At 33.5% G+C, this 23,683-nt stretch overlaps 1 protein-coding gene across 2 annotated transcripts in view; it reads right to left on the bottom strand.

Moving 5' to 3' along the window:
• Window positions 1–1,812: 1,812 nt before the first annotated feature.
• LOC145279672 (uncharacterized) overlaps window positions 1,813–23,683 on the bottom strand; it is a 62,741-nt gene continuing 40,870 nt past the window's right edge. For both annotated transcript variants that reach the window (XM_080130936.1, XM_080130937.1), the window contains exon 2: window positions 1,813–5,279. In XM_080130936.1, the coding sequence (XP_079987062.1) occupies window positions 3,236–4,693 (1,458 nt within the window). In that variant the 5' untranslated portion in view covers window positions 4,694–5,279 and the 3' untranslated portion in view covers window positions 1,813–3,235. The remainder of the gene's footprint in view (window positions 5,280–23,683) is intronic.

Genomic DNA, 23,683 nt, shown 5'->3' with positions numbered 1-23,683 from the left:
AAGATCACGAATCTACATAAAGAAGCCCCCGGAGCACTAATAAAACCAAGTTTTTAATCCCCCATCTCTTTTATTGGTATTTAAATATGTCCTAAAATAACATGACAATCAAACAAACACTGTAACAAGCAAGCACAGAGTTTTAGCACTAGTTTAATTTTTTTTTCATTTTCTGTTGGTATATACGCGCCTCTTACTCTCTCCCTTTCTTCACATGTATTTATTCTACTGCCATATTGCAACCTTGTATGCGATGTTTTGAAAATAAAAAAATCTTAAAATTTCAAAGCAAAAAAACTTAAATAATTTTCTTGAAATGTAACATGTTTCAATTCTCTCTCTCTCTAAAAAAAAAAAAAAAAAGGATTTAGAATGAAATAAAGAACAGTTTATATAGGTTTCATTAACAAATATTCAGTACAATTTGAGAAAAATCAAGAAAAAAAAAATTTAAAACATCGAAAAACAAGAGAAATTTAATAGACAGCGAGTTATGTCTACGCAATATAAAAGCGCCTATGAGATTATATAGATGTAAGTAGTAGAAAACATTGTGTTTTGGCGCGAGGATAACACCACACACACACACACACACACACACACACACACACACGCGGGGAGATAAACAATGTTAACATTTACAAAAAATTTATTGTTCAAATAAACAAGAAATACAATATACAAAATGTAACAAAATATAATTTTTTATACGTATTTCTTGTTTAAACAATAGATTTTGCAAATGTTAAACTTCCCTCGTATGTTTTATGCCCTCGAATATTGAACCTTTTTAGGATAGAATTAAGTCTATAAATATAAATATTTGTATTACCTCTTCAAACTATATACATTTATATAAAATATTATAAAGATATATATTTATTTATATAAATATAACAGATTTCGTAAATATTTATATGTATATTAATCATTCTTTAAATAATATAATCGATCATTATGAATTTTGGAATACAGCTGCTAAAAGTAACGTTGGTTAATGTGAACTATATTTAGTTTAATGCAAAGGGAATAAAGATGGACGCTTTTCATGAAAATATAAATACCTCTGATATTTATTAAACAATACGTATTAAACAATCAATAAATAAACACTTCTTAAACTTTGCTCTGTCTAGAATATTTCAAAGAGTTTTTAGAAGGCATATTATGGCTACAAACTCCTATTTTAAAGCTCTAATATTACATATTCGCATGAAATTTGATCCATATTCATGAGAATTAATTAAGATTGTTTTAAGAACCTCTCATATGTAGTCTTGAATTAAAAAAAAATTCCGAATAAAATCATGAATGAATTTTGATCAAAATTGGAATAAGAATTCTAGACATAAAGTTTTGTATCATTATTAGGGATACGACAAGAGAATATTCTTTTCATTATTTTTAGTCTCGAGTATATATCAGTTAATATGTTTTTAGATAGAGTTATGTGGTTCTTGATTGATTAACTGTGTCAAACTGTATCGGATATATACTCGAGAATCAAAACAATGATAAGAATATTCTCTTGTTATAACCCTAATCATTATATCGTGATTTAAATCTTCATAAAAGGACAATGAATTGGTTAATCTGTTCAGGAAATTCATTTAATTATTAATTAAAAAAATGCATATATATATATATATATATATATGCTGTTAAGTTGACCTTTTTTTAAATTATAAAAGTTAAATCAGTGTAAGGATAAGTATTTTCTTATTTTGTTTAATTCCCAGTTTCTTTAATTATGATTAATATTTTTATTCCTCCCCCAACAACAAAAAGTAAAAAATATTTGAAAGAAATCAATCGGCGTGTATTTTTGTATCTTTATTTTTTGATTTGTCATTCTAAAAGTTAAAAAAAAAACAAACAAAAACATCTGAAATAAATCGCCAATCGCAATATGCCATTCGTTCTCCTTTGTCCAGACCAAATCGATATCTTTCGATTCTAGTCGATACAGTTCAATCACGCACCTTTTTTGAAGTCTTCAGCTGATAAATAAACATAACATTTTTCTTTAACAATTTCAACAGTTTTTTTTATCTTAAAAATGGCGGACATTATGATGTATATGATAAATCATTACAGCCACATTAACAATGAATGAAACGCCTCGCAGATCAAAGGTTTCATCTAATCACAGTAAATAAGCAAACACAAGAAATACACTAATTACATAGACGTACTTCCATGTTTTCCACATCTTTTGTAAGTCACTTTCAAACTCAGTTTCTATTAATTCATGAACAACTTTCAATTAGTAAAGATATCAACAAATTTACCAATGTACACACACGCACACACTCACACACACACACACATATATATATATATGCATGTAGAATTGACTACAATATAGTAATTATAACTGTATAATCATACATTTACAAAAGAAAATAAATAGAAACCTTTTTAGTCTTTGGTGCAATGGAGATGCTTATACGTAAGTCACTTCCAGTTGCCATTTTTGTTTTGTATACTGGTATAAACATTATCTCCATATACTCCTTCAGACAAAAAAATGTAAAGATTATTTACTTTATTAGTAGTAAATAACTTAAATATGTCAGAAGATTAGTTTGGGATGTTTTTGTTTCATTTTGGCGTATTCGTGTAAATTTAGATTTTATTGTTAATTGTATATTTGTTTTTCCTGGTGTATTGGTGGGGCAGTTTGTAAATAGTGTTCATTTGAGTGTTGTACTATACATAAATTAATTGCTATGTAATATTGATAGTTGTTTGTTAATGTTTTTTTTTAAATTTTGTATGTACATATACGAGTGTAGATGTATAAACATTGTTTGACGAAGAATACCTTCCTTAGGTAAGAACACGCCCCTTTTCTGTGTGAAATTAGTCTTGTTTCCTTTCGTTAATAAAGGCGTTTACTCCATCTTTCTTGCTTCACTAACGTCGGTTGTTTTATTTTGGGGGAAGCCCCGGATCATATATCAGACAACACCGATTTAATTATTCTAGTCAAACACCAATAATAAATTATCGTATATTATTTTTTTGTGTTATTTTTGTAATTAATTAAAAAAATAATATTCTTTCACGTGTGCCGTTTCTTTGAGTCAAAGGTTAAAAATGTCGTCTGCTCGGCCTCATTTTTATCTTTATTTTCACACGGACAGAAGAGACTTCTTGACATCCGAAGAAAATGATTTTTGAAGAGTTCTGTCTCATCTTCACAGAAATGGTTTCATGTTCGAGTTCCGGCTCAGCTGTCTATTGAGACGGTCATCAGTTTGTAATGGCTATTCTTTTTCTTTAACCTGGCAACACTTTCTTCAAAAAGAGCTGCTTCATCGGATTTCCCGATGATCCGGTTCAGGATGCCCATATTAACGAGAGCGGTGATCAAGGCTGGGTTTTTGAACACGTCTAGTCCCATTTTGCATCGGTCGCAAAGTCTTTTAATATAGTACAGCAGGACTCCGCCATTTTCTTGTTCAGTTGTGGTAAAATTGGGCCGAGCGTTGTCGTCCTCAAAATGTCCAAACTCTTTCTCACAAAACTGAATCAAAATATCCTTGTAAATGTCTTCAGCCTGTCGATACTTGCCCTGTCGCAGAAACGCGGATGCTCGATTATTTTTCGTCTTCATGACGGTCACGTGGTCTGGTCCCAACATCGTCTGATAGATCTCAATAGCGCGTTGGTAATAGTATTCAGCCTGGTCGTATTTGTTTTGGTTTTGGCACAGCAGCGCAAGATTATTGAATAATTTCGCTACGGCCGTGTGATAAGTACCGTATATCTTTTCCTTGATCTCCAACGCCCTCTTGCACATGTTCTCAGCATCCTTATAATTGGCGTTGCGCCCGTACATCACAGCCAAGTTGTTTAAAAGAGCGGCTACCGACGGATGGTCGTTGCCGAGCGTGTTCTCACGAATAAGTAGCGCCGATTTGAGCGCCTTAGTTGCTTCTTTAGTGTTGCCCATATCTTTGTAAATGCGGGCCTGCATGTGCAGGACAATTGCCTCATCCGGGTTGTACTGACTAGTCTTCTCCAAATTTTGAATGCTCTGCTTGCATAGCGTCAGAGCCACCTGGTGGCGACCCTGTGCTACGTACTGCGTAACCAAGTCGTAGAGCGACCTGAAGCGCGCTGGGATTTCATAACCGGGGCTTCCGGTATCGCTGGGTAGGTCGTCTAGGAAGCTCATGTCGAAAGAGAATGGCCGTCCACTTCCCTCGCTGCCCTCTTCGCTTCCCTCGCGTGAATCATCCATCTTTAACTCTTTCATGAACTCAAAGTGTTTGTTTTTCTCCTCGACGACCACCAGCTTCTGTTGGCACTTCATCAGGTCACCCTGCGTCTCGAGCAGTTCCTTACGCAACCAGTCGTTCTCTTCCTTCAGCAGTGACACCTGAGCCCGCAGTTTCAGCTTTTCCCCCTCTAGATACTGGAGATGATTCGCCAGAAACATAGTCACCTCGGCCTCCTCCAGGGCCAAATCGATGGCTTCTTGCGAGTGTTTTAATATGTTCAACCGTTCATCTCGAAAGTCTTTGTCCAGATCAGCATTATTGTCTTTGGAAGCGATCTGGATGTTGTTTATCAGGCTGTTGTGCTCGTTCCGTAATGTATTCAGATCCCGGATTGCCTTGCGTGTCCTTCTCAGGACATCCTCCTCGTAATCCAATTGATAGTTGGAATCGCTTCTTTCCATTTTATTACTTTATTATATATAACGGATTTTAATTAGAGAATTTAGAATAAAGGTGTGAATTCGAATAACTAAATAAACCAATACACACAGCAGTTAACATTAAATTACTAATATTTATAGTGTAAATTAAAGATTTCGTATCGAAAAATGGAGAAATACAGTGTTCAAATATAATTATTAAACACTACAAAAGTTTGTTCTACATTTCAAATAGGGTTATTTTTGAATATCAAGTGGAAATGTATATACAAATTTTTCTAAAGGTTTGGATATTTCTTTAGAAGCAGTTAATACATTTATTTAACAGATTCTTACAGGCGATTATGCTGTGTAGTAACAATCGTGTTTGTCACAGAAGAATTTTGGTAAAGACTAAATAATTGCAGGAATATTTCTTATGGCTCAAAAAAACCCCCCAAAAAATATAACGAAAATCTGCACGTGACCTTTCTCTGCTCACTTATATTTTTCTTTCATTTTTCTCTAGTTATACAATTAATAATCCAGTGTTCATTCGATTTAAATATGAGGACGATTTGGTCTGCAGTGATCCACGTCGTGTCAATGTAGAACGGTGTGTTGAAATCTAGAAAGAAAAGAAAATAATTATAAGCAAAAGTACATTGAATTATACATTTACTAGGGGTAAATTAATCTACCATTTTAACATGTTTTATTTTACAGATTTCTTTTTTTCTTTTAATTTTTATTTGGCAAATAGTAATTAACAGATAAACGTTGCCACTCTGACTTAGGGTTATTGGAGGAATTAAAGGAATGCAGGTTATTTGTAAAAAAACAAAAACAACGTTTATTAAAAACTAGCCTGGGTGCAAACAAACAAACAAACAAACAAACAAACAAACAAACAAAACGTGATGCTTTTGCCGTTGCGTTCATCGCCAAACCGGAAGTTGCGAATGTTTAAATTAAGGCTAGTCAATCAAAAAGGGATAACTTTCGAAAATATTGGCGAAAAAAGCGACCCCTCCTTATAGAAAAGTGCTCAGTTGAGAGTGAAGGAATTAATGTTTTTAGCCAATTTTTCGATATTTGTCGTCCGAAGAGTCGATCTTCAAAACAATACCGACCTCGTGAAAATCCGTCGCCTCTGTCGAAAGTTTTCAGGTAGACATAGAAACAAACATACATAGATGCATACATTTAAATAGACAGTTGAGATTTATAGAATAGGTGAAATATTGAACTATATTTCAAATTAAACATTATAATAATATTGCCGAAGAAATTTGTCTTTAAAAATACAATTTAATTGGCAGCCATTTCTGGGAACTGATTCCTTCAATACAAACATTTAAACAAACTTATCGTTTGATTTTAATTATTTGTAAATAGTTATCGTTTGTTTTGAATTTGTTTGTTCCCTAAATTCATAATTGTTATATTTTATTGTATTCCGCTTAAAAAGTTTAAGACATCGTAACCCACCATATTTTTATACAATAAATAGATTGATATTGTAATTTCATTATAATCGTCATTGCTTAACTTTGCATGGTTTTATCTTTAATAATTTCTCATAATTATTTTTCATGTCGTTCACAATCAAAATAAATGAAGTTTGCTCTTTAAAATTCATTAAACAACGTTATATTTATTTATTTTATACAGCAACACGCCAAAAATTTAGAATTAATAATATTTTAAACCATTTTATTTTATTTTTAAAATTAACATTGAATAAAATTCAGTTTCAATACAAATCGAATCATGTTACTTTTTCTTTTTTAAATGCAATTTTTAAAGTTTTAAATAATTCAAAAAAATGCTATCATTCATTATGGAAATCTTAACTCTTAAGTATGTCTTGACTGTATCAAAGTGTATGACGTCATTTTCTATCGAACAGACCTGTTTAAAGAAGGCCGTTGTATAAACAGGGACTGTTGAAGAAAAATGGCGTTTTTTTTTTTACTTATCTCTCAAGATAAAACTGAATATTTTTTACAGTTCGAAAATTTAATCTTTAAATGAACTTTGAAAATTTAAAAAACAATAATTGAAAAAGACAAAAACTGAATGTATGAATTTTTTAAGGAATGCTAAACTGATGACGTATCAAGATTGTATAGTTTGTTTGGAAGGCCTTTATAGATCTGAACTCTAGAAGATTATACATTGCATTTCTTTGGCAAACCAATAACCGCAAAAGGAAGGAAAGAAAATGAAAAGAGAATGAAATGCTCACGAGCCGACCTTACAACTGGACTGACTGGAATAACCTGTTCTCATTGCGGAAGAGTGTGCAATGCTATGATCTAGCTGTCATCCACCTCCGCATCTGTCGAAACGTACGATTAGAATTAAAACACGACCGTTAGCCTCACCGATGAGGGGTAGCCATGATGGTAATTGATATAATGAATCATTTGTTCAAACAACAACCATTATGAGTGCCTTGACCTTTTTTTTTTTTTTTTTTTACAAAGGTGTTACCACATATCAATGCCTGGAGGCCACACGAGGATAAGGGTTAATGTGTGAATTGCAGTCATTGTGACAATAGCGTAGTAATCGTTTGTGTTGGAATTTTGGTATAATTAGATTATTTACGAGGATGGTTCAATAAGAGGACATTGTAGTCAGCTGGAAAGCAGACCAGCGGAACAGAGTTCCAAAGGCAAGAAGTTCTAGGAAAGACGCTTTGTTCGTGGAATCCACGGTTAGGCTTAGGCACCGATAGAGAGTGGGAGAATTTACTGATAGTGATTTCGGCTTGATGAGTGTTTTTTGTGAAAGATTGGCGAAGGTGTCATAGGTTGGTTAGAAGTAAAGCGCAGTGCGTGTTCTGATATTACATATTTTCTGTCGTTGGTCAGTGAACCAGTCCTAAACTGCGGCAATCCAAAGTGTCTTTTTGGGAGAGCTGGGGTTTTCTCACATTAAAAATCGACTTTGTAACTTCGCCTTCGGAGAGGGTGTGAATAGGGAGAGAAAACAATACTAAATTAGCACATAGATTTGTATGAATTATGAGAAAATATAAATAGCAGCACTCGACAACAAATGAAACATTTTTTTTTAATATCAGTTCCAAGTAAACACATTTTGATTGAACATTAAAAAGATGTCACGTGATAAAATTTTTGATAAAAGTTTTTTTTTTTTAGTAGCAAGTAATAAAACCGAAATCAAAAATTAAAAACCCTTGTTAAGTCTATGTAATGATATATTTTTGACCGTGCTTTCGTAAAGAAATGAATGACGAAAATGGTTTTTAATTTAAACTAGCGTGGGAGGAGTCGTAAAATACTTTTAAATATCATATTTTAATTTATCCAGATTTCGTATATATCATTATAGAGTCGTTATTTCGAAAGTAAAAAAAAACAAAACCCAAAAAAACAAAAAAACTTTGGGCGCCATCAACTAGAATCGAAACCGAAAGTAAAACTGTAGCATTCAAAGCTGGTGACGTTACCACTGTACCAATGTGACACACATATGAACTGATTAAAAATAGACTAGGATGAATGTACAAAATGTATAACGATTTTTTCAATTTTTACTCGTTTTTGATCCCTTAAAAGCTATTTTAATTAGCTAAAGACTAATAAAAGAACGGCCCATAAAAAATCCAATCATCTGAGGCCCCTAACGCCGCTCTGCGACTTAGTTTCAGAGGAGATAGAGTTTGAAAATATTAACATGAGATCCTAAACGTTTTACCTCGCGAGAACATAGAACAAGTAATAACTCGACTCCCTTTTTTCTATAACAGCGATATTTATTTCTGAGTACTTTCCCAAATAAAATGTGATCGTACTCCTTCTCTCTAACCTTTGTCCTGTCTAACGTGCTCGTCCGTCTGTGTACATGTTCTTATTTATAGTCTTTTTCATTTCCATACCGTGACGTCATTTCGTGCACGGCTCGGCATTTACATACGCGCGCCCGCGTTCCGTTATAAATGTTTAAAATAATATTTGTAATATGAGGTCAGATAAAAAAACTGTTACTGAAGTGTTGTTACTAAAAAAAAGGAAATTTTCTTCAGTCAGCTGCAAATGGATTTAACTGAACGAATTATCTTAAATAGAGAATTTATCCGCCGATCAGTCACGATTTTTACGTCAGTCACAATTTTGTTAACGTAACGAATGTAGCGTCGAATTTGTCTCATGTAAAAATATAGATCTTAACTACTTTTAGAAATGAAGATTATTGCATTAAATAATAAATTCAAAACAAATAAAGCGAATGACATGACCGAAAATTAAACTGAAACCCAGATATCTTCAGTATAACGTCCTACCAGCTGATCTATGTAGACTTTCTTATAGAGATTAAAAGAATACCTTAATAAAATAATCATAGTTTTTGCATGATGCCAGAGAAATGTAAGATTTACGTCCAGGTTTCAAAACATGAATTTAAACAGAATTGAAAATAATGAAATAATAAATGCATTATAAATACCGTTGGAAATTATATTGATATGTATGTAGCTTTTTTAACCATAATTAAATTCCTTATAGAGCATCTCCTCTTAAGAGAAAGTAGAATTATCTTCCCTTAGATTCGAATGGTTGTTCATAATTTCCTGACTGAACAAATTATATATATATATATATATATATATATATATATATATATATATATATATATTAGTCTTATTTATAATATTCCGAATTTTACTGGGTTTATATAATTGAAAATTCAATAATCGTTCATATACCAATAAATTTTAAACCAAAAAGAGATTACTTAAACTGTAAGCTACAAAATTATCCTATTTCATAATTGAACATTCATATATTGTTTTAACAAAAACTAAGACATCAAGAGATGGATTGATAGCAACAAATAGTGTATTTCATTGCTAGTTACACTTGTTTTAGGACTATTCGAAGGAATTCAAATATTATATCGTTTGAAAATTTTCACAAAAACAGTCTTTCTTCAGGCTTATTGAATCAAAAGCACTTTAACAAGAAAACATTATGGAAACCATTTCCCTTATTATATTATTGTTTTCTATCATTTTTGCAAATGTGCAAATTCATTTGTAGCTTGAAATGGTTTCAATTTAAATCTTTATCTGTCGATAGCTCAAATGGTAGGGAATGTGGTTGGAGGGCCAAATGTTTTGATTTCAATTCTATCTGATGGCACACAAGTCATTGAAAAAAACTTTCAAATCAGTACTATATATTAGGTACAATATATTCAATAGAGAATTAGCTTTGTAATGATACATACGAAATCTGTATGAATTAAAATATCATATTTAAGCGTATTTTCCGACCGGACAAAGTCGGGTGTTTTATGCTAGTTGTACAGTAAATAAAAACAAATAAATTGGTTAGAATTTGTAATCCACATTTCCTTGCATTTTTTTTCTCAAGAAATTATTGTTATTTGATACGATGGGGAAACGATGAAAATTATAATATTGTATTTTATTTCATTGTAATCGGATTATAATGTCTGTTTCAGTCTATCATATGCAAATAAAAATGCACTACGCATTTCATAAAACAGTACACCTTTTTTGAAAGCCATTGCTGACTTTTCTTTTAAATGTAAATAGTAAGAAAACATGCATTCAATAATAAATTGCTCCTAATATGTGATTGCATAAAACAAATATTTTACAAACTATTGAACACAAAAAGTGTAATAAAAACTGAATTAAATTAATTTGGCTATAATATGTTTTGGAAAAAATATTTAAGATTTATTTGAATTCAATTTGAAATTAAATTAACATAATTTGAAATGATTAACTTAAAATATATTTAAATAAAAGATTATTCTTTCTGCAAAGACAGAACGTTACCTGAAACACTTCATGCATAAGATTTTATTTTTTATTACATTTTCACCCTAAACAAGGCAAATTACCACTTTGGTGTAGGGGGCTACTATCAGGGGCAACAACTACTAGGGTACTATGTAGGGATTTGGGCAGCAAGATGTCGGTTCACGTTACACTTGAACTTCTGCACGTCAGTACTGTTGGGGAAGCAGGGACATGGAATAGAATTCCAGAGTCTAGCGGTTCTGGGGAAAAAACTATTGGAGTAAAAAGATTTTTTACATCTAGGGATCTCTACAGTGTGGGGGTGGGATTTAGCAGCCTGTCGGGTTTGTCGAGGGTGCTCACGTCGTGGGGGCACAAGTGATTGCAGATATTTCTAGCAGTAAAATTATGGCCAGTTCCTCATGTATGAAGCTTATAAATCTCATTATACAAAATCATTTTCTAAAAACGAGATTAAAATAAAATGAATTAAAAATTATTAATAGTTTTATGACAAAAAATAATTAACCGAATGATGCCCTTATATAAAAACTAGCTGGATGCTTGACGTTGCCCGGTCGTACAGTATACGAAAACATATTTTAATTCATGCAGATTGCGTAGGTATTATTATAGACTCAATCTCCTATTGAATGTTATATATTATGAAGAATAATTTGCCCGGTAGACAAATTCGCAAAAAATAAATAAAATAAAAAATAAAATAATATAAAAGCATAATAATGATAATGTCGTTCATTAAATTTCGTCTGTTTGTTTACAATATCACTTCAACTGATATTTGAGCTTGACGATCTTAAAAAATAGTCTTTCTTCTCTTATAGATAAAAAAAATTAATTTCTACCGGGAATATTTTATGTTACACCGGTCAAGGTTACACCGGTATAACGTAAAATATTCCCTTTGTAAAAATTTGTTTTTTGTATCCATAAGAAAAGAAAGACTTTTTAAAAAGGTTTGATTTTTTTCGATTTTCGATACTTATCAGATGAATTTCTGTACAAAACATATCTAAGAACACTGCCAGAAATATAAATTATCTTTGCGTGAAATTCTCAAAAGATAGGCTCAGCCGTTTCGGAACCTATGAAGAAGGAACTCACACAAAGTGATTTTTTATATAATAGTAGAGTAGAGATATAATTTGATAAAAAAAAAGCAAATAAACATATGACATAATTTAAAATAAATTTAACTAGTCATACTAAAATGAAAATAACCGAACTAGTTATGAAAATATTAGAAGAGATTTAGTTTTATATTAATATGGATTTGCTGATAAAAGATGAGATGTTGTACAATTTTAGCGTTGATATAATTAACTGGTATTGTTATGCAGTGTGTGTGTCTATATATATATATATATATATATATATATATATATATATATATATTATATATATAAACTACTTAATTTACTCACAATTAATATACGAAAGTATAGATTTATGCGTAAACTTTAAGTATTTACTTCAAAAGTGCTCAATACGTAGGTAGAGCTAGTTAGTAAGTTATAAAATATATATGGCGATTAAGCTACACTCATAGAGTGGATGAAACGCGGAATATTCAGTGTAGCTTAATCGCCATATATATTTTATAACTTACTAACTAGCTCTACCTACGTATTGAGCACTTTTGAAGTAAATACTTAAAGTTTACGCATAAATCTATACTTTCGTATATTAATTGTGAGTAAATTAAGTAGTTTATATATATAATATATATATATATATATATATATATATATATATATATATATATATATATATATATATATTCATCTCTCATAGAGTGGATGAAACGCGGAATATTCAGTGTAGCTTAATCGCCATATATATTTTATAACTTACTAACTATATATATATATATATATATATATATATATATATATATATATATATATATATATATGTGTGTGTGTGTGTGTGTGTGTGTGTGTGTATGGACTGTGTTCATTTATTGTGTTGTTTGCGTCAAATAAAAAAACTTGGTTAATTTTTTAGTTTGGTTGGTATTCTTTTCACATTTATCTATTATGTTCATATTGAAAGTTTTGATGTGTATATGTCGTAACATTAATTACATGTTATATCGATCTTATATTCTATAAACGTGAGAATGTGTGAGAACACGTCTCAACCTATATACTCAACGAATTTTTGATCTACAGGCTTGAAATGTAGATTATAGGGTATTCAGACATATGAGAAACTTTAATCGGTTTTCACCCGAAAAAGGGGGGTGCTAAAGGGGTAAAAATTGAAAAATTGGTACTTGGGTGTTATCGGATTTGTATCTGTCAACTGTTAAACGAGTGCGCATGCGCAAATCGTTTACATTATATTAAGAATAAGTAGGTTTGAAAATACTTCAAAAGATAGTATGAAGCTGGCCTAATGTTATCGTACTTGACTCACTGTCTTAAGGCTTTGGTTTTGATCTTACCTCAAGTATTTTTTTCTTACAAGAAGTGAATTGTTTAGAAAAAACGTAATACTCACATGTTCAGTCTGTTTCCGTTTTTTTTAAAAACTTTTTTTAAAAGGAATTTAACGGTAGGGTTAATACCGGGCAACGCCGAATACATCTACTTGTATATACATGCGCGTTCCGTCAAAGAGGTGATGTAATGCAGGCTTTTGCGTGCAATAAAAGAAATTCTCTCACTTAGGAATTGAATTTGTATACAAAAGCAGCGTTCGCACGTTGCTAATAAAAACAACAAATACACCATATATAATAGTTTTTATTTTAAAAACAATATGTATGCCGCTCCCTATGTGGGGGTACCAAGTTGGTTAAAGGGAAAATTATTCCCAACTCGCATTTAGGTAAAAATGCACTTTCGTAAATATTTGAATTCATTCAAAACGTATCGCAAAAACAAAAACAGATAACATCTAAATAAATCGCGATACATCCAGACAATCGAGCGAGATGGGCGCGCGGGTAAGGGGTTTAGGCTCATTACCGCGGGGTCCCGATTTCGAATCTCGCTAAATTCAGCCACTCTGATGAGTCGTAGATGACGAAACACGTGTCAGTGGATAATCATATTATATTTTAAAAACAATATGTATGCTGCTCTCTATGTGGGGGTACCAAGTTGGTTAAAGGGGAAATTATTCCCAACTCGCATTTAGGTAAAATGCACTTTCGTAAATATTTGAATTCATTCAAAACGTATCGCAAACAAAAATATCTACATATATAATAGTTATATTTTTGTTGTTTTCAAAAGGTCTAACAGCCAGAGGGAAGAAACTATTAAATTAGAAAGATTTCTGGCATCCAGGGATCTCAACAGTGAAGGAGTGAGAGTTTTCTGCTTGTCAGGTGAGTCGGGAGTTAGTTGGGGAGACAGAAATACCATGAGGTTATCACAGCACATTCCATTCAGGTACTTGTAAAAAAGGCCCATGGATGCAACATTGCGACGATTGGACAGAGGTTGGAGCTTAGTTGAGAGTGCGGGACCTATAAGATTTGATATTCTTTATGACCACTGTTAAAGAGGGAGGGACTAGTGGTAGATCCATCAGTTCAAATGTGGCAACAATACTCCATGCATGGGCGAATGGTAGCTTTGTAAAAATATAGGATACTCGCAGGTGTAATTTTCTAGCACGGTAGAGAGAGCTAACCTTCTTTGCAGCAGACGTGGCAATGTCTGCAATGCATTTGTTCTCGTTCATGGTGCCTGTGAATGTTAAACCGACGAATTTGAACGATGAGCTCTTAGGTAAAGTGTTATTTGTCATGACAATCGGTGGTTTAATGCAATTTTCTAGGTTTTGTTTTTGATGTGAATTTTGAATGTTTTCCTGTTGACGTAAGTTGCGTTTCGATTTAATAGATACTGGTTAAAAAAGCAAGTTCATTTAAACTATATTTTATTTTGATGGTAGAAGAATTTGTGGATTACATTAAATTTTTGTAGATACGAAATTTGAAAAAAAAAAAAAAAAAAAAAAGTATGTTTTTCTGTTTTCTTTTCACATTCACCCCAAACATGGCATGTCGCCACTTGGACATAAGAGGCTACAATTTGGGACTATATATTTAGGAGAGATGAGCAAGATGTCGGTTTACGTTACATTTAAACTTTTGCATGTCAGTACAGCCAGGAAAACAGATAACAGAAAGGAAACTCCAAAGTCTAGTTGTCCGAGAGAGGAAACTATTGCAGTAGAAGGCTTTCCGGCATTTAGGGACCTCTACAGTGATGGGGTGTGATTTTGTTGCTAATCAGGGTTGTGGGGGGTATGTACATCGAAGGAGAACAAGTGCAAGGAGTTCATCAGACCACATTCCATCAAAATACTTATTGGCATTACTTATAAATGTAGCATTGAATTATAAGGATTAAAAAAAAATGTTTACTTAAATACATGTGTGTTTATTAGTACAGAGCCCTTAGATAGAAACACATAATGACGCCATTTTTAAAATTTAATGGTTGTGATGTGAACGGAAGTAGATTCGGTCATTTTTCTTAATAGTTTCAATTATTAGTCCTCGTAATTTATAAAGGAACGGCAAGGATAGGTTGATTTCATTTTTAAATGGTGGCCGGTGAGACAACTCGATGATTAGCGGTAATGGGAAAACTTGGGTAGTGTTTATTTAAGATGACGACTCAACAGGAACTTGTTTAGATTAGATTTAAAAACAGCCATGTTTTAGTCAATTGGAAAGTAGCTCATGATATTGTGTTCCACAGACTGGCAGTTATAGGATAAAAACTTTGACCAGGGAATTTACATTTTAATTATATACTTTTATAACTTTATTTAAAATGTTGCCTCAAAAATGACACAGGGTCGCTTTAAATAGTAAGAATCTACTTTCTTTCCACCGCAGGAAGATGTGACACAAGGACGAAAAGTTGGGTAAGTCAAGCCAGCACCCCTAAAAGAGGTGCATTATAGTCTTTTAAAATTGCTTAGGCAGCCTCGTCGGTACTCCCGCCAAGCAGTAAACAATAAACTTAACTAGAAAGTCGGGAAACTATGACCTGGCAGGATGGAACCTCTAGGACTACAAAAAACCTTACTCTAGCCTCACAGCTACAAGGTCACTCCCTGCTAAAAAAAGAAGGCCAAGACTTCGTCGAACTGTCGAAGACGTATCCTCAACTGATACGACTATGACCTACACAGGCTGTGGCAGGTAAATAACATCTTAATAAAATTGTGTACGCCATCTGACATAAACTTGGATTCCATCAAAGTTACATTTTTATTTTCTTTTTTAAAATGTCTAATTTGTTGTAATAAGATGTCAAATATTTAATTAAATTCCCTATTTTTTGACGACAAATTAATTTACAAATTCGTTTGTTTATAAATAGTAATGATACCCCTTTCGCTCTAACACTGCCAACTATCGCTCAAGTGAGTAATAGCACGATTGTCACAGGCGTTATTGAGTGGAGAGTGATTATTTATTCCAACTGGAAAGACAATATGATGAAAAACACCCCCGTCTCTATAAAAATAAAATAAGAAAATACCCCCCCCCCAAGAAAAAACGCAATAACTCATTCAGTCGTCATCACTTCGATCAGATCGTGTACAAAAATAAATAAATAAAATAAATAAAAATAAAAAACAGGATTGTAATTTTATTATTTCGTCAAAATAAATCATTTGTTTTGTTTTTGACAACGGAATAGAAGTCGTTAGTAACTTTCGGATCATTTTGTCTGTTCTTTATCACCACTTGTAAGCTATTTAAAAAAAAATCAAAACAATACCCATTATATATATATATATATATATATATATATATATATATATATATATATATATAAATATATATACACACGTGGGTGAGCGAGTGAGAGAAAGCGTGCGCTTAAGAGATTTGTTTATTTTCGATCGCCTGAGGTTCCCATTCTGGGGAATTTTGACGGGACTGTTCTCACTAAAAATTCGGACATTTCAGTGTCCCATCAAACGAGCGTGATTACCTTTGACATTAAACTGATTTCATGTCCAATATTTTCTGCGATAAGAATGGTGGGAGAGAGAGAGAGAGAGAGAGAGAGAGAGAGAGAGAGAGAGAGAGAGAGAGAGAGAGAGAGAGAGAGAGAGAGAGAGAGAAAGACGAAGAGAGAAAGAAGCAAAGAAGAAGAGAAAAGCAAAGAAGAGATAATACAAAGAGAACTAAACAAAAAAGAAGGGAAAGTAGCAAAGAAGAAGAGAGAGAAATAAAGAAAGATGGAGAGAAAAAGAAAGAATGAAAGAAAACAAAGAACGAAGGAAAAGAGGGAGAATGAGAGAAATTGGGAAGGATCGAAAAAAAAAGGGAAGAGAGAGAAAGAAAGACAGGGTGAAGGGAATGAGGGAAAGATTAAGAGTGACGGAGAGAAAGAGAGAGAGAGAGAGAGAGAGAAAGAAAGAAAGTAAAAAAAAAATGATGGATAGAAAGAATGAGAGAGTTTGCATTAAAAATAACACAGCATCAAATTCTAAAAAGAAATATCGAAAATAAATATTTATGCAAAATAAACTTCAAAAACTAGGATTATTTGTATCTTCTTCAAAAATACCTCCTTTTCTCAAGCCTTTTTCTTTGTCGTTCAATAAGTCACACGTTAATTTCCAATAGACTTTTCATTTTTAAACGTGCAGATCGAATTGGCGTATCTTCCCCATACCGGTGTACTTTTATCACCGTCTTAGAAAAGAGTGCCAATCAGTGCGTCAAAAGGCAGGTTAAAACAGCAAGCAAAAGAAACTGCATTGAGAAGATGTAAAAATAAAAAAGGGAAACTAGATTGATAGTGGCTAATACAATAAATAAATAAATATGGGGTTCTTTAAGTTGCTATTCATTTTTGATGGAAAATATTGTCCAACAAGACTAACCGTCTTACGCTTTAGCCGAAACATGTATGCACATATGTAGCGAGAAATTTCTATGAATAAAAATTTATACGAAATTACGTATTATTATTATTATTATTATCATTAGTAGTAGTAGTCGACGACGACTATGGAGGCCTTCCTAATTATATTTTTAGTTTATCTACTTAAAATGTTACTAGAAAAATGACACAGTCGCTTTAAATATTAAGTGTTTACAGCCTTCCCACCGCAGGAAGATCTGACACAAGGTCGAATGGTTGAAAAAGTCAAGTCAGCACCCCTAAAGGAAGTGCACTATAGCCCTTTTAAAAATTGTTTAGGCAGCTTCGTCTGCATTTTTTCGGTCAGTTTGTCACACCACAAAGTTTCGAATAGCATTTTCATTTCAAGACGTGCAGATCGAATGGACGTATCTTCCCCGAGTACATGTACTTTTGACACTATCTTCCTTTAAACGAGTGTCAATCGAAGCGTTAAAAGGCAGGCTAAAGGCAAGAGAAACTGCATTGAGAAGATGTAGAAATAAAAAAAAGGAAAAGAAACTAGATTGATAGTGGCTAATACGAGAAGTACTTTACAACTAGTCGTGCCGGTCGCCGAAATTGTATCAGCTGAATACACAACAGGAGGAAGGGAGGGTTGAAGACATGCGTTTTTATTTCAGCGTTGATAGATGAGCTTTATGAAGATCATGATACGAGGGGCGTGCAATAAGTAATGCCCCTGATCCACTTCCCATAGAAGTAGAGCAACGAAACTTGGCACAGTTATTAGTCTTTCTCTACATAGGAACCACCCAGAGTTATGCATTTCTCCCATCGTTTGATGCAGCTCTGGAGACCGTTTTTATAGAACACCCCAGGTTGGTCCTCCAACCACGACGTGACTTCAGAAATCAAGGCTGCATCATCTGGAAAACACTTTCCTTTCAAAAACAACTTCATGGCTGGGAAGAGGTGAAAGTCAGAGTGTGCAAGGTCAGGAGAGTAGGGAGGACGGAGAAGGATTTCATAATCACACGCCCGTGCTTCTGATCTGGCGACATGCGAGTTGTGGACCGGAGCGTTGTCCTGCAGGAGGAGGGTACCTTTGCTGATCTTGCCCCACCTCTTGATTTGATAGCTACCCTTAATTTCCTAAAAAAGGAAGCATAATAGGTTCCTGTAATTGTGGTACCCTTTGCCAGGAAATCTGTCATCACTACTCCGTCCTGGTCTCAGAAGACTGTGAGCATGACCTTGCCAGCAGAGGGCTGCACCCTTGCCTTCTTTGGAGGTGGCGAGTCCAAGTGCTTCCACTGTATTGACTGGACTTTGGTCTCTGGATCATAGTGATTGACCCAGGTTTCATCCTGTGTAATCAGTCTTTTGAAAAACTTTGACTCATCTTCTTGGCACATCTAATTCATTCTCGAACACTCGACGCGTTCTCGCTTCTGTAATGGTGTGAGCAACTTGGGAATCCATCTGGAAGACACCTTATGCATATGCAAATGGTCATGAATGATAGTTTCCACAGACCCTGTACTAATCTTGATATCTTGGGCTATTTGGCGAATAGTAATGCGTCGATCTTCCAAAATGGCAGCCTCAACTTGACGGACAGATGCCTCATCAATGGCAGAAGGGGGAGACCAGGTCTGGGAGCTGTTTCCACAGACTTCTGGCCATGTTTGAATTGACGATGCAAGCGTTTTACAAGGTCATATGATGGGGCATTATCACCATAAGTTTCTTTCATTTCATCAAAAGTCTCCTGTGGTGTGCGTCATTTCAAATACAAAAACCGAATCACTACTCGACTTCAACAGGCTCCATTTCACACCTGACTCAGTTCAAACACCTGTAAAACAGAAACCACAATTAGTTCCGAGCTGTAATTTGCCACATAACCTGTAGAGATATAAATCATTGCACATGCAAAATTTCAGCTTGGTCAGACAACTGGAAGTGGGTCAGGGGCATTACTTATTGCACGCCCCTTGTACGAGATTTTGTAACGAATAACTGAAATAACGAATAAGCAAAAATAAAGGGTTTATTTTAATTTGAGTTTCGAGAGACAATGAATAACCACTGCAAGGATGACCTATGCGAAAAGACTATATCGAAGCAAGGGTTGCGTAACATCAATCACACTTCCTAAGCCGTCATTGCTAGAGTCCAGTAGTAAAAAGTCCATGACGACTGGAAACAATGCTGGAAGAAACTAGTGTTCTTTTTAATTTTGTAACCAATATCATGGAGTCAAAGGTGACTTTGTAACTGGGTTCGAATTTCCCGATCAGTAGCACTGATTAACTGATTATTGCTAATAGCATGAAACACTAGTGTCTGGAGGTATAAAATAATTATTTATAATTATTAACCCCTTTAAGTCGTCTTAAAATTGAGCACTGTCTGAGAAATATAAAAGGCGGTCGCCTAGCCTTGTGCGATGTTCACGATTCCTGGTCGTTTGAACATTATTGATCGTCTTAACGTTATACCCATATCTATAGTTGCTAAATTTCCATTTTTTCCCCGTGGCAGTTGATAGTGACCTGGAAGTAACGTCCTAGCAAATGGGTCCAAAGGTGATTTTGTAGCTGGGTTCGTATATCCCGACGAGTAGCAATAGTCACTTTCTGCACAGATGATTGCGGAAGCAGTAAATACTAGTGTTCGTAGGTATAATATACAGTTCACCTTGCAAAACATTCGCAACAGATCCTCGTCACGCTACAACTATCAACAATTTCCCTTGCTCTCTATCTGTGCCTAAAACTAAACGGACATTCCATGAGTAACGTTTTATTTCTAAAATTATCTGTTACATGGAACATAATACAATAGGGATGCTTCTCAGCTGACTATAACATGATTGTTTTCAAGTATAATGTAAATAAGTTCCTGTCGAGTCGTCCTCTTAAATAATCAAACCCTGCCATTACCAAGCATCACGGTGTTGTCTCACAGGCTACCTGACACCCATTAACTCTTACGTCGAGTAGTCTTTGGGTCTTAAGCGGTGAACTAATAAATAAACGAATAAAAATATTATATATACCAACAAGTTAAAAACATGAAATACATTTTCAGACAAAATAGAATGTTTAGCATGTGAAAGAGATAAATAAGCATGATAACAGATTAGTAGAAATAAAAACGGAAACGTATCTATCTATAAAGCAGAACGGATATTTCGGTCGATTCAGACGGCTTTACTTATTTGGAGTATGAATGCTTTATTGAAAAAAAAAAACCTTGTATACAACGAAACACAGGTTACACTGTATATATACACGCTTCTTTATTTTTCAATGGGACTTTCTATACCAAAAATTAAGTTCATATGAATAAATATCAGTTCTGCTTTACAGATGTATATTCTTTTCATTTTTTATGTTTAGCTCCTACACATCCCCCCCCCAAATAAAAATAAAAAGAACTTATAGCCCATTGACTTAAGTGTTTTTACACTAAACTGGTGATTGAATATAGTTAAATGTGTGCTCATGTTTGCATAAAATACTAACTCGTATCAAACCGTATTAATCCCTAACTATGCATCGAATGGATACATAACACTTAGTTCACTACTTCTAATCATAAAATTTCAGCCAGATTGGCCCTGTAGTTTCCGAGAAGAAGCGAGAGAAAACGTGGTACTGTGGTGAGTAATCCTATTAATCCTAACTGTGCATCGAACAGATAGCATACTCATGAGTTTGCTGCGCCTCATAAAGGTTCATACAAAATTTCAACCAGATTAACTTAGTGGTTTATGAGAAAAAGTGAAATAGACAGACAAATAGACAAAGAGGAATATGATATAGATAATTTCATGTTCATATATACGTTAGCACTATACCGTGGTATATTCTGATCGCTGAAGATTCAATGTAAAAAAGTAATTATTTATTTTTTTTTGAAATCTGAAGCCGTTATTGTGTCGAACGGGAAGCGTCAACTAAAATAAACTTAAAAGAAAAAAATGATTTGTGAATATTAAGTAGGACGACCTCTGGTGTGTTTATGGTATTATGGCGAATAAGAAAGCCAGCTTAGATTAGCGTAGACCAATCAAAGGCAAAGTGACGAGGATGACCATAGACCATTCCCCACTCCCAATCTTTTGATTTGTGAATTTTTTGCGAAATAAAAAAAAAATATATAAATCAAAGTATAGTGTCTATTTTATCCAAAGATGGCGCAATAACATCGTGGGATCTGTGTTCGCGCCGGGTGACCATGAAATTTTTTTAAAAATAGACTCTCAAAACTATATATTCTAAAACTGCATTCATTTTAGGCAAGCCAGTTCTACTGCAGATATTCTAACTGTAATCTCTGAAGTTTATACCAAGCACTGGATAAGGCAGGGGAGGGGAGGGCAGTAGCTCTTGATATATCTAAGGCTTTTAATAGGGTATGGCACAATGGTCTTTTCATGAAAATAAAATCATATGCCAAGCATTCGTCCACTGGACAAATGCTTAGCATAATTAGATCCTTAAATGAGAGAATCCAGGCTGTCTTCAATGGGCATCCGTCCAAAACATTTGATATAAATGCGGGTGTGCCTCAAGGATCGATTCTTGGACCTTTGTTATTTCTGATATTCATAAATGACTTACCTGATAAAATTGTCTCTTAGATGGCTATATTCGCCGACGATACCACGCTATATAGCAGACATGTGGGGAAAACTAATGAGCACATATTTAAGGTAATGGCCTAAAGCCTAAAGGAAGACTTTCAGTCGGTAGTGGAATGGGGTAAAAAATGGATGGCAATGTTAAACGCTGCCAAGACAAAGTTCGTTTCATTTCAGCCCGGCGTTGATTAAATGTGTCTGAAATGTTGTTCATAAGATAGTCTAGACACAATAAATTTGTATGTGGCATCTGTTATTGCAAAATTACGGTACGTTGGTATAGAGGGGAATTTCTGTAATCTTTTTATTATATACTAGCATGGGCGCCCAGCGTTGCCCGGGTGTTTTGATGTGTATGTTGAGCAAAAAAAAAAAAAAAAAAGTGGTAGTAGGAAGGCAGGCTCGAACCCGTACCGCAAAGGAGGGAAAGAACGGGATAAAACCTAACGTTTATGCTGTTACGACCACCGCCAAACCGAAAGCGACATTTTTTAAAATTAAGGCTAGACAATCTAAAAGGAGAGGATAACTTTAAAAAATATCGACGAAAAAAGCGACCCCCCTGTAGAAAAGTGCCTATTTGAAGGTGAATATTTTAATGTTTTTAGCCAATTTTTCGATATTTGTCGCATGAAAGATCTGACTTTAAAACATTACTGATCTTGATAAAATCCGTCGCCTCTATTGAAAGTTTAAGGCAGACATGCAAACAGGCAGACATGCAAACTTTCGAGTCTGCAGACTAAAAATTGACAGAGTTATTGCGTAGGGAAATGTACACAGACACTTACACACATATATATATATATACACCTTTTGATAGTAAAAGATATATACTTTTAATGTATATATTCATTAAAGTTGTTTTTAAAATTTACCAGAATTATTTAAGCTCAATAACAATAGATTAGAGTTTCAGAGTATATGTATGATTTATAAACAATTCCAATACCGCAAGTATATTTAAATAACATTCATATTATTTTATTTGTTGTATGGTATGTTTCACATGTGTTTCATTGAACGGTATAAAATGACCAAACAACTCCTTAGAGACCCATATAAATCCATCAGAAAAATACATTATATATATTATACACACACACGGTTTTATTCGTCGCATGATGATTTTATCCATATACCGAAATTCTACAGACCTTTCGATTCGGATTTTATTGGAATCATTTACAATGTTATTCATAGATTTATGGCATTGAATTTTATTGGAATTAATCATTTAACTGGTCACGGATTTTGATACTGGGTTCTATTGGGCTATTCAATTCCAATTTACCATTTTCAAATTGCTTGAATATTTGCATTGATACAATGTTTTCCTACCACAGTTGTAAACTTCATTAGTGCTTTTTTTTTTTTTTTTTTAAACAGATGGTAAAAAAATTTTTGTTCGCAATTTTTCAAATTTATGCTAGCCAGTTATTTGTTGATTTTTTCCACCGGTGAAAAACGTATATCTTTGAAAACTCATTGCAAATAAGTCCGTTTTATATTCCCTGCTTGAATACTTGATTTAATAAATTTATAACTTTTCCAATTTTATTATTCAGCATTTAAATATTTTTTTTATACACACAGACAATATAACCATCTTCAGACATATATAAACACACACAAATATAACCATGTTCATACAAACGCACATACAAACATGTCTATATATGTAC

The sequence above is a fragment of the Euprymna scolopes genome, chromosome 7 (assembly GCF_053919585.1).
Source record: "Euprymna scolopes isolate OS-2025 chromosome 7, ASM5391958v1, whole genome shotgun sequence".
Classification (NCBI taxonomy): Eukaryota; Metazoa; Mollusca; class Cephalopoda; order Sepiida; family Sepiolidae; genus Euprymna; species Euprymna scolopes.
Note: the sequence above shows the minus strand (reverse complement) of the source record. Positions and strands in the feature narration are given on the sequence as shown.